This window comes from Labrus bergylta, chromosome 12 (genome assembly GCF_963930695.1).
Source record: "Labrus bergylta chromosome 12, fLabBer1.1, whole genome shotgun sequence".
In the NCBI taxonomy this organism is placed as follows: domain Eukaryota; kingdom Metazoa; phylum Chordata; class Actinopteri; order Labriformes; family Labridae; genus Labrus; species Labrus bergylta.
Genome location: NC_089206.1, coordinates 20,360,026 through 20,375,513, shown reverse-complemented (window position 1 = coordinate 20,375,513; position 15,488 = coordinate 20,360,026). Strand labels below are relative to the sequence as shown.

The following is a 15,488-nucleotide window of genomic DNA, read 5'->3' as shown; positions in this document are numbered from 1 at the left end:
TAGTTTGCAGATCTTGTGCAATATGGGTAATGTGGAATATATGTTGTGTTGTTCTGTATTGGTATTTTCCTGTTTGTTTATGTGCGGATGTGGTTGTTCTATTGTTGTTATTTATTGACTCGAGTGGAAGCAGCTTAATGTTTGGCAGCACTGTGAGTCCAAGACAACTTTCCCCGAGGGGACAATAAAGTGTATCGTAACTGCTACGTCTCAGGTCATAGACCTTTGAGCAAAGCAGGCGAGGAAACTGAGTAGTGATCTGTGTTCTGAAGTAACTGATCTCCCCGCTGTACCCACTTCTTATAGAACCAGACCAACCAATAAAACTTGATGAAGATGATTTGGTGGGGCAGTCAGAGCGTCTCACGAGGCGTTTGTACACCGAGCAACAAGTCATGATGGACAAAGTGTGAGGTGTTGTCTTCATGTCTGTTTGCCTTTTTGTTTGTTTGTCCCCTTCAATGATATTCATTAATCTTCCTGTTTTATTATTATCTTTTATTCATTTGTTGTTTGGACCACAAAATATCACAACATTTACCAGTGTTTACTTTATGAAGCGATGATAAAAAACAGAAACAATGCAAGTGATAGAGCAGACATCAGAACCATGGACAGAGTCAGAACAGAAATAAAATGTGAGACACAAATACATATTAGAAATAATCTGAAGAAATGTATTTTAACAGAGATGATTCTTTTTTTCAAATGAATTATAATTTTTTATTGTGATTATTTTTCAAATGATTTGTTTCTGTGGGAGGAAACTGAAGCGCTCGGAGTAAACCCACACCACCCAGGACTCCATGTGGGCTCACATGTCGTCCTGTGTGGCCCTGGTGGGACCTGAAGTCCTTCCTCATATCCAGGTTAGACCCTCTGAGCTAGGAGCCAATGAGAGGCTGATAACAGAGAATAACCTGAACATGAGGTCTGACGTCAGGCCCCAGTAGACCTTTCTCACAGCTGTCATAGTTTAAAAAGTCTGTGGCAGTTTAACGTGGTGCGCATGGTCGTTTAAAGCAGGATGTGGAAAACGTTTCCCTCGTGTCATCGATGTGTCTTATTGAGCGTCTTCTGGTCGGCGGCGTGGGTGAGAATATTTCCGCATTAAGAATTGAGAACTTACAATAACTTATCGTAATTTAGAGTGTTCAGTTTGATAATTCAGAAACATCAGAGTAGTAAACAAACAGGAAGTGAATTATTCCACAACAGCTGTTTTCAAACGTCTTTATTTACGATGTCAACGTGGTCATTAACAAGGTCATCAACGTGGTCATCTAACGTGGTCATTAACGAGGTCATCAACGTGGTCATCTAAGGTGGTCATTAACATGGTCATTTAACGTGGTCATCTAACGTGGTCATCTAACGTGGTCATTAATGTGGTCATCTAACGTGGTCATTAATGTGGTCATTAACGTGGTCATTAACATGGATATTAACGTGGTCATTAACGTGGTCATTAACGTGGTCATTAACGTGGTCATTAACATAGATATTAACGTGGTCATTAACGTGGTCATCTAACGTGGTCATTAACGTGGTCATCTAACATGGTCATTAACGTGGTCATTAACGTGGTCATCTAACGTGGTCATTAACGTGGTCATTAACGTGGTCATTAACATGGATATTAACGTGGTCATCTAACGTGGTCATTAACGTGGTCATCTAACGTGGTCATCTAACGTGGTCATTAACGTGGTCATTAACATGGATATTAACGTGGTCATCTAACGTGGTAATTAACGTGGTCATTAACATGGATATTAACGTGGTCATCTAACGTGGTCATTAACGTGGTCATTAACATGGATATTAACGTTGTCATTAACGTGGTCATTAACGTGGTCATTAACATGGATATTAACGTGGTCATTAACGTGGTCATTAACATGGTCATTAACATAGATATTAACGTGGTCATTAACGTGGTCATTAACGTGGTCATCTAACGTGGTCATCTAACGTGGTCATTAACGTGGTCATCTAACGTGGTCATTAACGTGGTCATCTAACGTGGTCATTAATGTGGTCATTAACGTGGTCATTAACATGGATATTAACGTGGTCATTAACGTGGTCATTAACATGGTCATTAACATAGATATTAACGTGGTCATTAACGTGGTCATCTAACGTGGTCATCTAACGTGGTCATTAACGTGGTCATCTAACGTGGTCATTAATGTGGTCATTAACGTGGTCATTAACGTGGTCATTAACATGGATATTAACGTGGTCATCTAACGTGGTCATTAACGTGGTCATCTAACGTGGTCATTAACGTGGTCATTAACATGGATATTAACGTGGTCATCTAACGTGGTCATTAACGTGGTCATCTAACGTGGTCATTAACGTGGTCATCTAACGTGGTCATTAACGTGGTCATTAACATGGATATTAACGTGGTCATCTAACGTGGTCATAGGCCTCCCTCCCGCCTAGTTTGTAGCTTTTATTGAATGTTAGGAAAGTGACAGAGTACACTGACTCAATGAGTCGTGAAGTGAAACATATTTTTATAAGAAAAACAAGATGTACATTTATCTCATAATATGTTGAGTTGATCATTTATCATCCTTTGAGATGTGCATACCTGACTCACACCTCTGCTGCTGTTCTCCATCATGAACCGGAAGCTGCACTCTGATCAACGTTCAGACTTCAGATTCTTGTTCTCTGTGTGGCTCGTTTTAAATCATGAGACACAAACACTGACCAGAGAGGGAATATTTCATCACTTTTATTGAAACTGTATAAAACATGAATGTCCATATTTACATACAAGATATTTAAATGATCTTTGAGTTTCCAGACTTAACCCTTTGAACTCTTGAATAATTGACCTTTAAAGTTTTTCAGCTGTCTTTACGAAACGACATTAGAAGAACTCAAAGTGAAAATATTTACAGGAACAGTTTCTGACATCTGAAACACAAATTTGCCTTTAAAAAACATTTTTTTTAAATATCAAATGAAATATTTAAATTCAGTGATGTAGGTTTTCTGCATGTCTTATATTCATCAGATATCTGGAAGAAAAGAGAAACACACCGACTGTTCTCACATTTAATCACGTCTTTCACGTTTTACCTTTTCATTCAGTGTCTACAAAAACTCAGAAACTACAGTACCACATCCTGACCAGCAGGTAGCAGACAGCTCAACTTCAGTGTTATATTCATATATTTCTGTAGTTTTGAAAAATGAAATCCTGAACAGTAAATGGAGAGAAGATGCTCAACATCAGATTCTGAGGAAATCTGAAATTTTAAAATAAACTTTTAAGTTTTAGAAATACTTTTACCCACATATAATATTTATGTTTTACCATATGTTTAATTAATTGTTCAGCTGGTTGTAGTTTTATACTTTTTGAACAAAGTTCAGTTTTTTAAACTTAGGACATGAACTGAGCTGAAACACTCGGTGACGTGTTCGTTCTTATCGAGCAGCAAAGGAGATAAAAACTTTAAAACAGATACAAAAAAACAAACAGTTTTTATAAAAAAGCATTATTAAAACTAAATGTCTGCTTTTTATTAAATTTTTCCCAGTCGACTTAAGATACCGTTCTAACCCGTCCTCGTTCAGAACGTTAAGGGTTTTTGGACAGCAGGAACTTTTCATAGTTCTAGGAATTGTTGGAACCCCTCCCACTTTTTTAATGATTCCACTGCAGGAACTATGAACTATTTTAGTTCCTTGAACCTGTTCAGAGGAACCTTTTAGCTCCTGCTTCCCTGTAAATATTCTCAAAGCACCATGGCGGTGTGAATGCAGACAGAAAAAGTCCCCATGGTGGATAGTACCCCTTAAAGGAAGAATGTGTGACTTTTTTAATCCTGTAGATGGCACCCTTGAGCCCTAGCATGAAACCAAAACAAACTTCTGTTAGGCCACGCCTCCTCCATACTGAAGCCTCCACTCTCCTCCAGAGACACACCTCCAGCCCCCCTCCACTCATGTTTGCACAAAGGAGTTGTGTGTGCGGTAGACAACATTGTCCTTGCTGGAGCTGCAGTCACCTGTGTCCTGGATTGTAGTGTTAGCATGCTAATGTTAGCGCTCTTTAGTTAGCTCGTAGCTTCACATTTCATGTAAACTGATACAGAATGAGCGTGATCTAAAAACTCTTACTAACATCCAAATAATTAGTGAGTATGTTCTTTTTCTTCTCTGTAGTTCTTGACTAAAACAGCTTTTATACACAAGGGGAGGAGCCGGCCGTCCCATCCATGTAAACACAGCTCTGACAACAACACAGCCAGCGGGACTCGAGCTTCTCACTCATTGTAGACAGTCATGACTCAGAGACACATTTACACAGGCGATACTGGATCTCTGATATATTGATGTGTCGCCATTCTTCCTTTAAGATACCGTTCTAACTCGTCCTCATTTTGAACTTTGTTAGCTTGGACTGAGGTTTTTCTGAACTCTGCAGAGCTAATGTCCCAGAATCCAGCAGGATAATAATACCTGGATCCTGGAGAACATTTAGTTTGTAGGGTTCTGCATGTTTAGGGCTAGTCTGAAACACTCTGAGGAGAGAAAAGATTTACATTAAAACTTGAACTTTTGTAACTTATGATTTTTCTGAATGAGTTAGTGATCACTGAGCTGAAAATCTCTGCAGTCTTACCTCAACTTCTGTTTCTCTTAACATCAATGTTAAAGGTGTGTGGCCTTCTGGATTCAATGGTTTCCTTAAAAGTAAAAATTCAAAGTGAGCGACATTTAATGATCTAACTGTGAAGCTGATTGAGAGTAAAGAGAGGTAAAACATACCGGAGGTAGTTTCTCTGGTGCATTTATTCCTGTAAAAAAACATGAGCGATGAAAAACAAATCATTGATGGTATCTATAATGAAACATGATCATGTTTTTATTGTCACATTATAAATTCTTAATTCTGTTTAGAAAACTTTTTATCTTCTCTCTGTAACACCACGCTGTTAATACAAGCACGAGAACTAAAAGAACCACAAGACAGACTATCAGTGCAGTCCTGTCTGATGGTATATCTCCACACTGAGCGTCCTCTGTCTCAGTTCCTGCTCTCAGCAGCTCTAGACCCTCTGAGTCACATCTGTAATGATAGAGGGACAGTTATTACAGGAACATCTGGAGAGTCCATGTGTGATGTGAAGCTTCACTCACTATTTGTGTTTCTGACCAGATGGAAACGTCCCTGTTAAAAATGTTCCATCAGAGCAGGTGGAGCACACGGTGTCTGTGGAGGAAGTTCCTGCAGGAAATACAGAACACATGAGACTATTACACAGAGGTTATTTTAGACATGAACACAGTCCCTCTATCACCATAGATACAAAATGATGTCATGTAATTATCAGTTGGTCAAACACATTTCAGCTAACCAAAGGCCCAACTAGAGACAAGAGTTGGAAATTAGCGATCGCTATAACCTCTCTGTGCAGCACATCAGTTTCCTGCTCTGTATTCAAACTACGTTAAATGTAATCGTCCCTATTAAATAAATAAATTCAAATTCAAAAAGCCTCGTGTTCAGAATGTCATTGGCTACAAGAAACGTCAGTCGTCAGCATAGTGGCGTGCAGTTGGTCGGGTATAGATTCATCAGAATACAGAATCCTTTCATCTCATTGGCTGTAATAGACTGGGAACTGAATGGAAGGTCCTAATTTGCCAAATGGGGTGCCAATCGAAAGGTTAGAGTTTTGAGTATCCTAATTTTAAAAAAACATTCACAAAAATGAATCATCACAGAAAATACAGCAGGAAATCTGGAACAGCGGTGGACAATTTGAATCAATCTGTAGATCTTTATTTATGTGATGTGTTTGGATTCAATCTTTCTCTAGATTTGGATGGTTGGGACTCGTTCTGATGCAGCAGGACCATTTTTGTTGGAATATTACGATCCAGAGAGTTCAGAAAATCTTCAGATGGTGACTCATAAGACAGAAGAAATGATTTCTTTGTCAGTGGTCTGTAAATAATCCTGATTATGACAGAACAGACTTCCAATAAAAGTGAAATGTGTTTAACTAACCGTGTTCTCTGATGTATTCTCCTGGTTTACAGCGTCTGTGTTTCTTTGCTTCCACACAGTCGTCCTTTCTCGAGTCTGAGCAGTAAAATCTTTCCAGAGGTTCACAAACTGTGTCTGATAGTATCGTACACGACGTCTTCATCTTCAGACCAGAACCTGTCGACACAAACACAGAGGTTATTTATGAACTACTGTACTTCTGCTCTACTAAAGAACAGTTTGGTGTAAGGAAATAACAAGTAGTCAGATGATCATCTCTGTGTTTGAGGCTCAAACTCAAACTAACTGAAGGTTAGAAAGCTGGTTTTACAGTGATGACTGTTTAGTAACATGTTCTGATCTTTATTTAGTTTGATAATAATGTCAGAGATCTACCTTCATCACAGCTTTTACAGTCGTAGCACCGTGTACGGGAAGTCCGATGGTTCATAAAGGTTCCTTCAGTGCAGTGCTTACAGAAAGTACTTCTGAGGTCTGTGCAGTCTTCATAAACCCAACCTCCTGTTTGAAACAACAAGAAGACATTATTTATTCTTTTCTGTTGTTTGAACAATCAGAAGAGACGGAGTTGCCTTTTTTTCCACATGGACGCTTCAACAACATGAAACTTCTCCTTCAGTAACTTATGTCAGCGTGAAGAGAGAGAGAGAGAGAGAGAGAGAGAGAGAGAGAGTCTGCTTGTCAACTGACAGCCCAGTAGGTCTGAAAAACTTTAAAACACAGCTGAGTCCAAAATATGCAAATTTTGCAACAACAGTAGTAAACCTCCTTAAGGGGGCCCCAACCGACAGTGCTTTCAAGTGTAAATGCATTGTTCCAGTGAAATCTTAAACTTGCCAATAAAGACACCAAAGGAAAATGAAGAAGAATAATCTGTCTGGGTGAGAAAAGGAGGAACAAGAAGACGGTAAGTGGAACAGAGGACGATAATATATAATGAATATGTTTAAAGGTAACTGTAAAGGTAAATCATCTTTAAATGTATATGTTGAAAATAATACAAATATTAAACAGCTTTTGCATGTTTTTAGTTAGTGTCTGTTTCTTTATTTAAAATAGGGACAGTGCACATTAATGAACATAAAGATGATGATGTTCTTTAATGTGCTCCCTTTGAACGATAAAACGTTTTGATCGTCTGAGGGGAATCTCACAGTGGCTCTGGTGGCTCTAGTTGAGGAGTCATTTATAGCTTTCTGTTTGATGTAATCATTTAGTGGAGGTTGAGCCTGCCCATGTAGGACTTTATACATCAAACAGGCAATTTAAAATGTTGGGAAGTTGTCAAAGCTTACTAGCCTGTATTTTCGGAGGAGTAACATCCTTCTAAAATACGAGCTACAATTCTACAATTCACTTATCAGACGCTTTTATCCAAAGCGATGTACATCAGAGAGTAAGTACAACACAAGCAAGGATCTAGAAAAAAGGGAACAATGTCAGTAAGAGCAAACGATCAGCTTTGAGTCCGATTGGACACACAGGTGCTGACAGGAAGTGACCAGAGGTGCTGACAGAAGTGACCAGAGGCAAAGCACAACATTGACGGCAAGAGCTCTAATCAGTATAGAAACCATCTTATAAGTCGTCGTTATCAAACAAAAACCATCATCATCATCAATGATATGGAGACTATCATCATTAAGTTAGTAAGTATTCATGAAAGAGCTGGGTCTTTAGCTTTTTCTTAAAGGTGCAGAGGGACTCTGCAGATCGAATGGAGTTTGGATGTTCACTCCACCACCGGGGGGCGACAAAGGAGAAGAGTCTAGTCAGAGACTTAGGACCCTGTTGTGAAGGTTTGATCAGACACGTTTCATTGGCTGAGCGTAGTGGGCGGGAAGGAGTGTAGACCTGGATGAGAGAGTTAAAGTAAGGAGGAGACGTTTTTGTGTCTGTTTTGTAAGCGAGCAGCAGAGTTTTAAATTTGATGCGAGCAGTAACTGGGAGCCAGTGTAAGGAGCTGAACAGCGGAGTGACATGTGCTCTTTTAGGAAGGTTGAAGACCTGTATCATCTGCAGAGGTTTGATAGTGCATGTAGGAAGACCTGCCAGTAGAGAGTTACAATAGTTGATGCATGATATCACAAGAGCTTGTACCAGGAGCTGTGTAGCGTGTTCTGACAGGTAAGGTCTGATCTTCCTGATGTTGTACAAGCTATCATGCTTTGTGATACGAAAAGGTTTCTTGTCTATTATTTTCAGAGCTTTTCCATACAGAGACTCAACATGTTTCATTGTTGTTGATCCTGTAAGTGACCAACTGCTCATGCAGTAGTCAATGTGCTGTGCAGAATGCCATTGGCCCGGGTGGTACCACCGCCTCTAAGGTGGCTGCGAGACTAGGTTCTTTGTTGTCCATCTGCTGGGTTTTATGCCGTTGGCTCGTAACCACTGGTGGGACCGCTGCTGCTACGGTTTGCATGTTCTCCTCGTGCATGTGTGGGTTCTCTCCGGGTACTCCGTCTTCCTCCCACAGTCCAAAGACATGCTGGTTAGGTTAACTGCTGACTCTAAATTGTCCGTAGGTGTGAATGTGAGTGTGGCTGGTTGTCTGACTCTATATGTCAGCCCTGTGAATGGCTGGTGACCAGTGCAGGGTGTCACTTTCTCTGTAGACAGCAAATTTCCTCCATAAAACCTCATTCATTCGAGTCTTCTTGTTTTGTATTCTCCGTGACTGATGTTTGAGGATATTTCAGAAGCCTGGCTATAAAAACGGTCAAACAAGTGTTGTGCTTATTTAGGTTAGCGATAACTTATTAAACATGTCATCACGCAGACGAAGAGTTTTAACTTTAAAACAACAAAGACGGACTTTCACACTGCTTTACCAATGTTGTTAGGTCTGTTTCTTTTACAAAAGGTGGTGAGAAAAACACGGACAAACTTCTCTTAATGACGACGTTACCTGAAAGAAGAGGTACGACTCTCCGGCTCTTCCGAGGAAATTAATGGGAAGAGGGTGGCGCACAGGTGGAGCCATAGACTGTAAATGGGTGGAGCACAGGTGGAGCCATAGACTGTAAATGGGTGGAGCACAGGTGGAGCCATAGACTGTAAATGGGTGGAACACAGGTGCTTCTTCTTCTCTTTGACTTTTAGTGGCGGCTGGCATCCATGAAGTTTTGGTTACTGCCATCTGCTGGATTGTACTGCTCTTCACATTCATAAATCCTCCTCAAACAAAGACCTGTTCTCAAAAGATAAACTGGCATCTCCTCTTTGCATTCATCATCCTCATCATCATGACACCCTAAACACCTCCTACATGCTCCCAGCTTCTTCACAACATTTTACTTTTCAATCAGCTTCAGTTCTTTGAATCGCCTGCAAAAGAACGGTTTCTCTCTATGCCTTTCATCCCCACAGACAATACACCCACTGTCTTTCTCTGTGGAACGTGTAGAAGAATACTTTCTTTTCTGATCGTTCACTTTCTACAAGCTGCTCAAGTTTTTCCAGGATTTCTTCTTGGGTTTTGAAAAACTTGAGGAGGCTGTCAAAGTGGTTCTCCGAGGTCACATTGTTGCTAGGGTTTAACATGAAGACGAGCCAGTCCTTTTTTACAGGGTCCGGTAGCTTGCTCTCTATGCACTTTGTTACTCTTGGGTTTTTGATGGCATCTGTTTCTCCAAGCTCTCGAAGGGCTGCCAGGGCTTTCTCCACAGTCTGGATAAGGTCGATAACTTTCCTTGGTTGATTTTGCTCTTAGCACAGGAATTCTCTCCAGACCTTCAATAATCTCCAGGGCGATTGTAGATTTATTTCCAAATCTATTTTCAATAACTCTGAAAATGTCATCTGCAGTGTTGTATGTAGAAAGGCGGAGGTCTCTTGTGATTCTCTCAGTCATGCTGTCTATAAGCTGCATCTTTCTCACCTCCATTGAGCCGGTTGGTTCTCCTTGCTTTTGCAGGCTCTCCCAATCCTTCTTCCATCTGTGGAACTCTCTTTTATCACCATAAAACTTGGGCAGACTAATTGGCTTAATTCTTACAATGGGTGTTGTCTGTGTTGCTGGCGTGGTCCTCATGTGTGCAGCTGCAGTGAACATAGATGCACTTTTTTCCTCCTCTTCAATTCTTAGAGCAAACACAAACTCTGTTCTCCTCTCTTCAAGATTGTTCTTGACTGCCTTTAAGTCTTTAATTCTACCATCTAGATTGCCTTTCTCCGTTTCTGAAATCCACAGCTCCCAAGATGCTAGGCTTTGAGAGGCTTCCTGGACCAGCTTCTCCATGAAGCCCAACTGCATTTCATAGCCATCATTAGACTCACAGCAGAGACAGGTGTTGCAGCTTCCTTATCACAGGCTCTCTCAGCTTCATTGACTGCAGCTTTCAGCTCATCTTGTCCATATCGAGACCAGAGGTTTGTTTGCACAAATTTCCTGATTTCATCTCATTTTGTCTCACATTCCAGTGTCTTCCTTTCATTGAATTCAGCCTGCAAGTGTCTCAGCCTCACTCCTGCTCTCACTCACACTCAGGGGCGTCGTAGTGGGGGAAAAGTGGGACTGACTACCTAGGGCCCAGTGGGGGGGGGGGGGCCTTCATGGGCCTGAAATAAAAATGTATTTCTTATTTCGCTTTTTTCTCTAAGTTATAAGATAACTAAAATTTTCTGAATAAATGAACAAACATTCAGAATTCCTTTCTGGAAAAAATGTGGAGTCTGTCTCAAAGGCCCCTCTCCCCCCTTCTGATTGCGTAGAATGGTTTAGTCCTCCCACCACCTCTCGCCTGGATTGAATTGTCGGCAGTCAATCGAGTCAAGAGTGAGAGATGTGGCAGGCTGCAAATTAAGATTAAGCCAAGAATGTCGTTTTGTTCAATTTGTGTTTTATGCATAAATTCATCATGTGAATCCCCTTCATAGATACGATTTCACATGACCCTATTTTGTAAAAATGTTACATCGCGGTAAAAAAGAGTCCACTTTGGAGCGATATTTAGCGTCTTTCCCAGCTACAGTAACATATTTGATATCAACAGATTCTTTGTAAACTGTCAATTCATATGATATCAATGTTGTCGCGCTAGCAGCAAAACTGAGTTCGCTACTTCTGCCCAAAAAACAATATTTTGAACGTCAGGTGAGACAAATGATAATGCAGTGTAAGAAGAATTAAAGTGAAGTCAGAACAGAGAAGAACTATTACAGCCTCATTTTAAAGTCATGGTAGAATCTAATTCAGATTTATTATATGTTTACATTTTATCATTAATGCCAGTAGAATCTTTAATTTAATAAGCTAACCAATAAGATCACTTTAGACAATAAAAGCCTTTAGAACATTAACTATAACAAGTTAATAAGTAAAATAATCCTGCTGGAAATGTTTCAAATGTCTGAAAGGTGCATATATTACAAAGTTTAAATTACTTTTAAGCTATGAGGAAATATTACAGTGATTATTTATCTTACTTTTTCAGGGTGTAAAACAAAGCATAGTTTTTATGGGTCATTTGTGTGATGGTCATAGAAATTTTCCAGGTTAGTTTGGGGCGTGGTAGGGGCCCAATGTGATATCTTTACACGGGGCCCGGAGTTCCTGGCGGCGCCCCTGCTCACACTACCAACACTCCTGTCTGTGAATTAGAGCCACTCAGTAGGTTTACACACCTGGCTCAGAAAGGTTACCTGATTTCCTGACCCGCTCAGTGCTGCTCTCCAGTGTTCAATAAAAACTTTAAATAAGGACTGACAACAGAGATAACCTGATAAGTACTAATAAAGCTGCTTAACCTTTAAACACTGTGGTTCTTAGATATTAACAAAACAGTTAATGAATAACTAAATAAAATACATAAATAGAGATCATACAAAACATCAAGTATTTCATGTAACAATTCAACGTATACATAAGAACACCTTCTCGCAGCAGTAACATTTTGGCATATTGCACGTCCCCTCGCCACATCCTACAGTACCTGTTATTCAGAATATTAACATGGGCACAAATGAATGTTTGTAACGGTTCAGCCGGGTCTGAGGGACCAAAGCTGAAACTCAGTGAAGAATGTGGGTCAGACTCTATTTTCTGTGCCTGTCTAACAACACACTGCTCAGAGGGTGTTTGAAGAGATGGATGTTTTTTGACCCCCCACCACCCATGACCGGCTCGGAGACGGCAAATAAAGTTAGAGACACCAGAAATAACTCTTAATTAAACTCATTTATTTACAAAAACATAAACAAACCAACATCAGTAACCTCCTGGCTCACATTCTCCTCTTGGATCTTCTTTTGGAGCTGATGAAGAAAGTTTGTTGGGGTAAGATGCCTCCTTTCTTTTCTTGCCAAACTTACGTCTGTGAAGATCTCTGGCTTGTGTATTTCTGCATTAATAAGAATTGGTGAGTATTTAGGTCTAAGAAAACATATCATGTGTCGTTGCTTAAATCTAGGATGGACTATGTTTTTTGCTCCCCTTCCCCCTTATGAGCAGCCCTGCTGGTCAGTGATGGCAACACACATGAAAATGAACAAAGTCTTCGACATTTCTGTATCTGGAAGAAGATTAATTTAAAATAAGTCAGCTTGCTCACGTCATTACAATGTTTTTAAAGATAGAAATGAGATTTCAAACGCAGTGGCACGTGTTGAAGAGGTCTCAGGATTAAAAATGAACATCAGTAAATCTATATTATTTTCAATTAAGGAATGCAATATGTCATGTATTTATGGGAGTCTTGTTAAATGTTGGTCTGGTAGCTGGAGAGGTGCCAGATCACTTCTTGAGCACTGCCGAGGTGCCCTTGAGCAAGGCACCGACCTGGAAAATGTTGAAGGGAAGGAAGTCTGGGTTGACGTACTTCGCCTGTTGCCACAGCGACCCGACCTCGATAAGAAAGAAAATGTAGATAGATGGATGGATGGGTGATTCTTTTATAAATGCGCTGATATAAAAACAAAACATTTTAAAAAATATTTACTGGAGAAACCACCATTAGGATCATTTAGATATGGTGTCATCATGAAGGTTGTCCAGTAGAGGGCGCTCCTGATCCACAGTGAACAATACTCTCTACTTATTTTTTTATATTTTCTCCCTCTATAACCCTTATTAATCTGTGTTTCTCAATTGAATTTAAGTCTTACTAATTGTTTTCAATAATCTTTAAAGTGCTTTATGTTCAATTTAACAAATTAATGATCAATAAGACATTTTAAAAAATAAATAAAATCAGATAAATGAGAAATGACTCGAGCAAAGAGTAAAACATGAATCAGCTCAAGAAAAATAAAACCATTTAAAACAGAGAAAAACAGACATTAGTAAAGGACAGAAAGGAGAGAAAGGTTTGAAGAAAAGATGAAAGATGAGATTGATGATGAGACAGAGTTCAGTATTCAGAGTTCTTCCTCCAGGTGATATATTCAGTATGAAACACAGAGCTTTACTTCAGAAACAGAACTGAGCCTTTGACCTTTGACCTCAGAGTTCTTATTGTCCTTTAACTTACAAATATTTGAACTGTTAGCTCAGTGTTGAAGTTAAAATAACAGACACTTAAACAGTTCTGTTTTTGACCACCAGAGGTCAGCAGAGCACAGATATTCAATAGTTTGATGTTATTGTTCAAGAATCAGACACTTTGATTTAGTCAAATCTTTTTATAGATAGATAGATAAACTTTATTGTCTGTCCCAACAGTGACAAAATACATTTTTAATGTTTTTTGGGCCAGAGGGACACTGTAGCGTCTGCCTACGCTCTTCAAAAGAGGAACAAGAACATAAAAAGTCAAAATTGTTTCTGAAGGTATTTATAATTATATAATTAAGTCTCACTTCTTCTCTGGTATCTCTAGCTGAACTGCAGACATTTTTCAATGAATGAATGAAACCTTTATTGCCCCTAGAGGAATCTGCCTTGCACAGAGTGCATAAAACACACTATACAAACAAACATTTACAGGACAACAAGAACACAGTAAAGCATCGCATGATTAACTGAGTGATTTCAGTAGCAAGTGAAATAAAGTGCAGAGTGCCGAGTTCATCCTGTATAATCAAAGCTTATTAAGCAGCTGAATACTGTGTGGTACTAAAGATGTAATGCCTCTTTTAGTCCTCATCCGGGGGATTCTGTACCTGCACCCTGAAGTCAAGAGTTCATACTACGAGCAAAGGGGGTGCAGAGGGTCAGCTGTAATCTTGATTCGTTGCTTTTGAGGATTTTTCTTTTATTTATTTGTTTATTTTGACAGGAACAGTGTACAGCCAATTAGCATATTCTTTACACTTACACATTTAATTTGTCTGCAATCGCTTGCCAAGCTGCTCGTCTGGCCTTTGCTGATGCCGAGGTGTTTGATTTGGCTGTTAAATGAAGTTTTCATATTCGTCAATGATGGTTTGCGGTTCAAGTTGTGTAAAAAATGTTGCGCTTTCCTTTAAATTCTCCATTGACAATCACAGAGAGAATCAGGATTTGTGATCCACGTTGCTCCCTTTTCATGTAGGACGGGCACGCGCAAGTATCCTGATCACTGTGGTTCCAATTAACGATACTGAAATCTGTTTTGTATTCTTTTAAGGGCAAAATGTTCATTTGTAAATAGTAATTATCTGTATATACTAACATGAAATCTGTTTGGTGTTGTTGAAGTCATTGAATATTGGTTTGTTGAAATACATTCACTTTGACCAATTTAACTTGGACCCAGATTTCTTTTGCTTACCTTCTTTTCTTTAGAAATGACATTTATACATGAAACACTCCCATGCTATCGATCACATTGTATTGCAAAACATACATTCTCACAAGTGTAAAACATTTCATTTTTAAGCACAATGGAAACATTATAACCAAATAATGAACCTAGTGCAAAACAACAACATACATTTAAAATTGAATCCATCATGGAGAACACACTGCTGACGCCTTTGCTTCTTACTGAGCATTTTTGCTTGGCAGTCTAATTTCAGTCTAACTATCTAAGGAAGTGGGTAGGTACACATAGAAAAAGATGGTAGTTTCCTTGTCTCGGGGAATTCTCTGGATAAACATGTCTTCCTGCATATAGACAACAAAGTCACACCAGTCTAAACCGGAAATCAGCATCTGGCCCTGGATTTGCCAAAAGTAAGGATGGGACTTTCTGAGTGTGTGTGTGCCCTCACTGATCTTTATATAAGGGCAGTCCACATAGATCACTACATTTGGGTATTTAATTTCTAGGAGGCCAAAGACTGGTTGCCCCTGTGGGTCATAGACAATACCATCAGGTGATGATCCCATCCATGGTGCGTCAGGGTGGATGAGGAACCCACAAGGGTAGTGGTTCACATCCCTTGCTCTGCAGTACTCCTCTACAGCTGCAGGCTCCATTTCAAGCCCCCTCCTCTTGTCTGCAGTCTGATGGCTGGGTCTCAGTAGCCTTTTAACAAGATTTACAGCAGAGCTGTGACTTCTGGTGTGACAGAT

General features: G+C 39.7%; 3 protein-coding genes across 3 annotated transcripts in view; 1 reads left to right on the top strand and 2 right to left on the bottom strand.

The window, feature by feature from the left end:
- Positions 1 to 15,488, bottom strand: part of LOC109978220 (tumor necrosis factor receptor superfamily member 14) — a 164,018-nt gene that overhangs the window by 69,205 nt on the left and 79,325 nt on the right. The gene's annotated exons all lie outside the window — the stretch shown is intronic.
- Positions 1 to 15,488, bottom strand: part of LOC110004385 (tumor necrosis factor receptor superfamily member 5-like) — a 92,757-nt gene that overhangs the window by 25,220 nt on the left and 52,049 nt on the right. Inside the window, exons 4-5 of the mRNA XM_065960974.1 lie at positions 6,425 to 6,550; positions 6,050 to 6,205 (exon numbers count right to left, since the gene is read on the bottom strand). Of these exons, the coding sequence (XP_065817046.1) occupies positions 6,050 to 6,205; positions 6,425 to 6,550 (282 nt within the window). The remainder of the gene's footprint in view (positions 1 to 6,049; positions 6,206 to 6,424; positions 6,551 to 15,488) is intronic.
- LOC109981508 (tumor necrosis factor receptor superfamily member 5) overlaps positions 1 to 15,488 on the top strand; it is a 51,110-nt gene that overhangs the window by 10,767 nt on the left and 24,855 nt on the right. The gene's annotated exons all lie outside the window — the stretch shown is intronic.